Raw genomic sequence first — 7,967 nt, forward strand, 5'->3', positions numbered from 1 at the left:
ATCATAGTGCCTAATTTTGGATGCATCAAGGTTGCAGGAGGGAGCCTCCTCCTGAATCGGGAGGGAAGGATGGAGGAGGGAGGGAACTGTCGGGCTCTGAGCTGGGGGCAATGAGCTCGGCGCCCGCGGGAGGGGGGGAGACAACGTCATCTCGACCGGAGCAGGGACGGACTTTCTGCACACACCCACCGAGTATTTCTTTATCCCACCCCATTTTATTTATTTATTTTTTTACTTATGCACGACTCGTATAAAATATAGGCAGCTAATTCGCCCAGCGCCTTTTTTTTAGTCCAGTTTCATCAGCAATCTTCCCCCCCCCACAATCCGATTTACGATCGCCTCTCCGCTCTTGAGTGAAATGGGATGACATGGAATTGTTCACGTCGACCAAGATCGGGGAAATCCTCGGCTTTGCCTTAGGTAAGACATCTCCAGTTACCTCTACAATGTGTTTTTTTTTTTTTTTTTTTTTTAAATAAATAAATCTCCCTGCATGCAGCCGTAAGTGTGACATCCGCGCTGTACCCGCCTGATGGGGATGTTATGAGACCTGGTAGATGGGAATACACGCAGAGAGCGAGACGGGCTCCTAATGTGTGTTCATAGGAACGTTAGCGGTCAATGCTAAAGTTTGCTAAATGGAAGTTAGCGATTGCTTCTTGATAGGTGGCCCTTTTGCTAAAAAAAATAAAAAATGTCGTGTGGCGGGTGAGTGAAGTTCAAACAGAAGAAGCCCAACTGGCCGATTTAATTAAAGAAACGCTAGTCCTAAATTAGTAGAATGATTTTTGTATGGGATCTACACAAGTGTCATGTGGAGATGTGGATCACATTAGGAAAGGATTCAAAGGTCAGCCAACCTATATAGTCCGATATAGCCGATTGTCCGTTACATTGAAGCAATTTTTTAAAATTTTAGGCCAGATGCACCCATATTACTGTACACTACAAATTTATTGTTTTGTAGGTTCTTACGTGGCCTAAAATGCCCAGCACAGTACAAAGTTATTGTAAAGAAAATCCATCCATCCATTTTCTGAGCCGCTTCTCCTCACTAGGGTGGCGGGAGTGCTGGAGCCTATCCCGGCTATCATCGGGCGGGGTACACCCTGAACTGGTTGCTAGCCAATCGCAGGGCACATACAAACAAACAACCATTCGCACTCACATTCACACCTACGGGCAATTTAGAGTCGTCAATTAACCTACTTTGCATGTTTTTGGGATGTGGGAGGAATACCGGAGTGCTCGGAGAAAACCCACGCAGGCATGGGGGAGAACATGCAAACTCCACACAGGCGGGGCCAGGGATTGAACCCCGGTCCTCAGAACTGTGAGGCAGACGCTCTAACCAGTCGTCCACCGTGCCGCCTGGAAAGAAAATGAATAAGTAAAATAGATTTTTTTTCAAACTTGAAAATGTTTGAAAATTTCAGATTTTATCCAGATGTACCACACTGGTGTGTTTGGTCATGGTGACATTGTTGACATACAGTACCCATCATAGGCGAGTGGCTTACATGAGTCGTGAGGATTTTGTGTGCTTCCTAGTTCCAAATCCATTGCCGAAGGCGAAAAGCTTGACATAAAAATGTTAATGTACCAAAAATAGCATGTTCCAGACTCCAGATACTTGTGTTTTGTATTCCTCAGAGTTACAGGTAACACTGCTGCCGTGCCTCTCTCTCTCTCTCTCTCTCTCTCTCTCTCTCTCTCTTTCTCTCTCCCTCTCTCTCTCTGTGCTCTACACACAATAGACAAAAGATATAACCATCATAACATGGCCGCCATATCAATGCCTCACATTCAACATGGCCGCCACGTAGGCACATCTTTTGAAATTTGATCTAGTCATATTGTTCATCTGTGAGCCGGACATATGTCAGTCCCATTCTCTGCCTGCATCGCACCACAGCGCCAGTAAACAACAGTGGCCAATTCTGGAACTAATAGACTTTGTCAACGGTAGTTTAAGTGACATATGGAAACTATTTTTGGACACATTGTTCAGTCCCGACGGTCCATTTTATCCAATATCCGTTATATCGGGTGTGTTTTATCGAGGTTTCACTGTATAGCACAAAATACACATCGCATAGTCACTCATCTGGAAAGCTAGGTCATGGTGCCTTGCTCAAAGTAATCAGCCATTAGTGCCTACTACTCTATTCAAGGGAATCAAACCCACATCCTCTCAGTCACCATCCACTATTACAACCACTGAGTCACAGCTGCCTAGCCCCCATGAAACACAACACAGGCATCAAATACAGCGTGCAGTTAGCTACCTAGGTAGGCCTGCACCCCAAAAATAAATCTGACCTAGATGCCACAGTTGACAGAGCAGCTCGGTGTCGTTATTTAAATTCCCAAAGGGTGAGGTGACGCCATGGTCGAAGAAAGCCTCGCAACTACCTGGTGGGATAAGTTCCAGCCACTGGAGGATGTATATTTGAAGCAGGTATATTTTCATGGCCCAAACATGCAGGGATATGTACGTATAGGAAAGTTGCTAGACGAAGTAGCATCCATTTTTCAGCAGGGCGTGGTCTCAGCGCATTCAGCGGACACGCCTACAGCCTTTGAAAGTGGGGACAATGGATTGATTTTCCACAATTTTGAAGCCTCATTTAATATCATTGAGAGACCATCTCTCCCGGCTGGCCTGGGAACGGCTCAGGAACCTCCCGGAAGAGCCGGACAAAGTGGCGAGGGAGTGGGAAGTCTGGGTTTCCCTGCTTAAGCTGCTTCCCCCGCAACCCGAGCCCGGAAAAAGCGGAAGAAAATGGATGGATGGAAGGATGGATGGATTTGATAGACAAGGTATTTTTTTTTCAATTATTCAAATTTGGCAGGGTTGTTAACAACACTCGTCTCTGTATTGTGTCATATTTAGAAGACTTTAAATACAGCTAATAGACCCTTCATCCATCCATTTTCTAAAGCGTTTGTCCTCATTACGGTCACGAGTGAGCTGGAGCAAATACAGACAAAGAAGCTTTCAAACTCACATTCACACCTATGGACAATTTGGATTAGTCTTCAATTAGAGTAGATTCCTCAATTAGCCTAACATGCATATTTCTGGAGGAGAATCCGGCGAACACCCATGCAAACAGGGGGAGGGGGGGGGGGGGCATGCAAACGCCAACACAGAACCTCTCAACTGCAAGGTAGACGTACTAACCACTAATACACGTGCTGCCCGTTAATAATCTGAATACCAAAAAGGTCAAATAAAATGTAGTGATTCTAAGAGGTGCCACTTATTGTGGCCGTATTGTACCGAGTAGCCAGCACAGAGATTTGTGAATTGCTCGCTCAAGTCACAGTAAGTTCCATTTGTGGTTCAATGGTCATCATCCCACTTTTCCTCTTTGTCTTCACTGCAACCTTCTGTGGTGACAAAAATGACAACTTAAAAAGACAAAGCAAAATGAGTGTTGTGTGACTTTTGTGCGTCATTTTTTGGTTTGATTTTTGATCAAACTCAGAATTATACGACTGTCAAGACATTCTGCTGTATTGGGACATTTTTGGCTGCTTTGTAACCTCACTTGATCAGGTTTTCTGTGGTAACAAGATATCACCTGCATGTGTATTTCAGTATTCCTGTCCATCTCCGTGCTGGTAGACGGCACGGCAGACGTGAATTGTGAGCATGTTTACAAAGACTTCTCGAAATGTGTCCTGGAGCTGGGGGAGAGCATGGACAACTATCAGGAGAACGTGACCAGTGAGAGAGGAGTGGAGGCCGTGTGCAGGTGACAACATGAACTATTTAGAAGTGGAAATATCTTTGTGGAAGGCCAAAATGATGTTCGGAATGACCTGTGAATACAGTTTTCAATATAATGAGGTGTAGAACTGCACAGCATCACACTGAAATCTATTATTTTTGTTACCATTTTATTAGCTACTGTACATTAGAATTGCAAATTATGCAATGCAGTCCACTGTGGACTACAATCACTATTTTAAATACTGTATATGTTTTTTAAATGTCAAACTTTACAAACTGAAAATTATTATCCTGGACAGAGAATTCTTGATACAGCTCCTGTGTTGGATCCCATTAGAGAGCGCAGTTGGGTGGAGATTGTCTCCATTTCATTTCTATTAGTATGAGCCATGACTGAGCAAAGTGCCGGGAAAGCTCTGCATCTCGTGACAAAGGAAAAGAGCACAGTCCATCATCCGAGAGGAAGAAGACAGATATGAATGGTGTTGAGACACTGAGCCACTCATCTAAATAATTTATGGCTTTGCAGCAGTGGTAATGAAATTCCGGGGACTGTTTTGTCATTGTTATTTCACTGCAACACCTCGGCATAGCCACTGATTTCCACGAGCCTTCTGTTGAATAATTTCCACTTACAATATCTGCGATATTGTTTCTCTCTCGGATGAGGTTGCCATGGTAGTTAAAACTCAATTCGGCTTACTGTGAGCAACTGTATCCATCGCAGTTATAGATTATTGGCAAGTAAATGAATCCGTGCAAGCCAGCAGGGATGAATTCTGGGAAATATGGCAGACGACTGGCAGCACTGATCTGATGATGCCTTGTTTGTCACAGCCACTGGGAAGCTTTCCACACGTGCGCCCTGACGGCGCTGTCCGACTGCCAGCAGGAGGTCAGCTCCATCTGGGAGACTCTGAGGCAGGACTCCAGAAAGATGCACTTCCAGGGAAGCTTGTTTGACCTGTGTAGCCCCAGCTCATCTCCGAGCACGAGTTCACCAGTTGTGGCGCTGACCCTGCCCCTCACGGCCATGTTGCTCACCACCGGGCCCAGGTGGTCCTTCATGTAAAGGCTGCCGCCGAATCGGGGGTGGAAGGAGATGGGAAGAGTGAGGTCGGTCTTGGGTGCCCCCAGGCTCAGTCTTCCCAAGCACAACCTAAAGCCAAGGAATACAAGTATTATTTTGACGCTAGTAGCTGTAGTTAGTCAAACAATCTTGGAAAGCAAAAAGATTTGCCCATCATATTGTCAAAAGGTTTAGTGGTCCCAACAATGAGGTGATTTTAAAGCAATGCTTTGATGTATTTGTTTTTTAAGACTCCATGTATTATGTGTTGTGGTTCAACATTTGGCAATTGCTTCCTCCAGTTCTGTATGCTCAGTATTTACGCAACTGCCACTAACTATTTAGCTTAGCTTTGCACATATGGTTCATATCAGTGGCTGGCCATGCATTTGATACCGAGGCCTTCAGTGGGGACTTAGACCTAATCCACCTCTTAATACCACCACTATCACGGCACAATTATAGTAACCATCAATACCAAACATAAATTCAATATAACGGCACACAACTTTGTCATGTACATACATCTGGAGGAGTTAAGAATCAACATACTGAAGATGTAATAAGTTAATAACATGACAAAAACATTCACCAAAGTTGAATCAAATACGTCATACTCACCAGAGATTCTGATTATTAAATGTGTGCAGATTACTGCAGACTCGCTTGGTCTGACCAACCAATTAGAGGACAGAAAATGCTAACGTTATTGTGGGCCATGTTGCTTGCCCTTTGAAAATAATTAGAAATCTGATTGGTAACAAAAACAGTCCTACTGCTGTAATAGAGGTTATAATAACAATAATAATAATAATGTTACATCAGCCAGTAGTACTGATTCTGGAGGCCCTGGGCACATTAGACTGACATGGCAGCACACAGAGGCTGAAATCTGATTGGACAAAAAAAAAAATTGTTTAATTGCATTGTAGCCAATAGAAATGCTAGGAAATGAAGAGCACAGACTATTGGGAATCAATTCATACAATTTCATGGAACAAATATTAGCATTTCAGTTGTAAATATAGTTAAGGAATTCTGAGTGTTTAGGCAGGCAGAGAAGGCCTTGCTGGCTCTGACAGATTACCCCCTATACGTCCCATGACATGATATTTTATCATCAAAAAAGAGATTGAAAAGAAATTCCAGATCCAGGCACTGAAACAGGATAAAATAAATGGCCACCGGCCTTCGTCATAATGGTATTTTATCACTTTGACGATACCAAAACGATAAGTACTGTATAATGCTAAGATATTATTATTAAGTGAGTGAGGTAGAGAAGCTGAGGGGATATGCGACCTACTTCTTCGTGCTAAGCTAACCATTTTGTTGTAAGATATTTAGCACTAAGCTGTCACCACTTTAGGTATTTGCCTGGTATTCAAATGAGTGCCCATTCTCACAATGTATTTTTTGAATGCAATTTAAAATTTGGTGAAATTCGTGTGACTTCGGAAATTTAAGGAGGATTTACTTTAATTTAGTATTAGCATGTTAAATATGACCTGTCCTCCTGAATGCTAATGTAAAGTTTAGGTTATCAAATTAATATTGACCTATTGTCCCCCAGGGACAAGTGTTAAAAGTGAAACAATTATTCTGAAAGAATTGTTTCTGCAAAGGGAGAATCTAATGACGTTAAAATACATAGCAAGTGGTGCCCCTCATTTTAAAGTGGTTTAGTCAGGACAATCAAGCTTTTTACAAAATGCTTTTTCACAACACTTCAATCCAATTTGGGTGAAGTTCCATTGTTCCTTCTGAGATGCCAAGAAGTGTTTGATTTAGTGTGACTTTATTATTATTAAGTTACTTGCTGTCCAGCATTTTACATAACCAAATCAAATATGTGATAGGCAATAGCAGCTGCTTTTGTAATGCAACAGTATTTTCCAAATACAATTTTTATATAAGGACTGAAGATTTTCAATACATTTCAATCAATTAGTTATAAGATTTAAAATAGGGCCAAAACAATATATTACATTACTCAATTTAAATATTTGCCTTGCTTACTAATTCAGTTTTTTTCATCCATCCATCCATTCTACTTATATTTTTCACATAAATGTAAGTATTATGTAAGTATAAGTATCAGTGCTTCAGTTTGGTTCGCATCAACCCAAACTATTTGACACATCTGGTCAATAAACTGCCACAGGTGTTATTTTAATTAGTAAATTTGCATTTGAAGAGCCACAGACACCAACAAAAGTCTCATAAAATTCACCAGTAATGAGAAGCAGTATTTATTTTTAATGTCAACATGCTCACTATACCAATTGTTGATCTTTGTCTCTTTTCCCAGTTACCTCTCTTGTCATATAAATGCATGACTGCTTTGTGACGGTGCTTCAGATCATTGGAGAGTGTGTTGATTTCACCTCGGACAAAGTATACTGATCAATGAAGCTATAAGACATACTCCAAACCGCATTGGCACACATTCATCACCCACCATGTACCCTCCCTTGTCCTCTATTGGCATGATCCTTCTGGTTGTTTCGATTTATTCTCTAATGTTGCGCAGGTGCTAGCATGATGTCATCCATTGTGTCTATGCAGTAGTAAGAAATCCAATTTTCCTCAAGCATGAGCAATATGTAAGGTCACTTCTTCAGAGAGGACTCTTATCCCGCTGTGTGTATTTCAAGAGCGCATGAACATTTTTAACATAAAAATGATTAGATTCAAATTTAGGGCAAACATATGAATGTAAAACCAAGCTCAATATGTTTTTGTTTGCTAGTAGAAAAGCACACTATTTACGAGACCGTATAGGATCCAAGCAATATATAGCAAAGTAATGTGTTTGTAATAAAGCACCAGCACTGTAAAACATACAGGTTGAGTCTGTGATGTCTTCAGGAGAAATAATGCAAAGCAAAGTGATGGAACAGTGGAGGATTGAATCAATGAGCAAGAAATGGGTCACATAGAGTGGAGACTTCTTTTCGATATAACTCATTTACTACAGCGTTTCTGTTTTCAGTCTTCCCTCCAGCAAAGTGTTGGTAATGAGGACCATAACAAGCAGGTTTACACCCGTCCGTGTGCTCCCATCTGCTTCTTTCCACCTGGACACTTTCAGTGTGGAGGCAGTGGTGGGAGAAAATGAAGGATCATGGCCTGAGGTGGAACCTCTTCAGA

The 7,967-nt window shown here is 42.0% G+C and overlaps 1 protein-coding gene across 1 annotated transcript; it reads left to right on the forward strand.

The window, feature by feature from the left end:
* Positions 1-153: 153 nt before the first annotated feature.
* On the forward strand, positions 154-7,654 carry LOC133409214 (neuritin-like). Its single transcript, XM_061688931.1, has 3 exons — positions 154-423; positions 3,611-3,767; positions 4,583-7,654. The coding sequence occupies exons 1-3, from the start codon at positions 372-374 to the stop codon at positions 4,815-4,817; spliced, it is 444 nt and encodes a 147-aa protein (XP_061544915.1). The 5' UTR covers positions 154-371; the 3' UTR covers positions 4,818-7,654.
* The last annotated feature ends 313 nt before the right edge of the window (positions 7,655-7,967 follow it).

Source organism: Phycodurus eques, chromosome 10 (genome assembly GCF_024500275.1).
Source record: "Phycodurus eques isolate BA_2022a chromosome 10, UOR_Pequ_1.1, whole genome shotgun sequence".
Lineage (NCBI taxonomy): Eukaryota > Metazoa > Chordata > Actinopteri > Syngnathiformes > Syngnathidae > Phycodurus > Phycodurus eques.

Excerpts from the sequence above, each read along its gene's own strand:
- LOC133409214 (XM_061688931.1), top strand. The coding sequence starts at position 372 with ATGGAATTGTTCACGTCGACCAAGATCGGGGAAATCCTCGGCTTTGCC. Across the intron at positions 424-3,610 it reads AATCCTCGGCTTTGCCTTAG|TATTCCTGTCCATCTCCGTG; the intron begins GTAAGACATCTC and ends TGTGTATTTCAG. Across the intron at positions 3,768-4,582 it reads GGAGTGGAGGCCGTGTGCAG|CCACTGGGAAGCTTTCCACA; the intron begins GTGACAACATGA and ends TGTTTGTCACAG.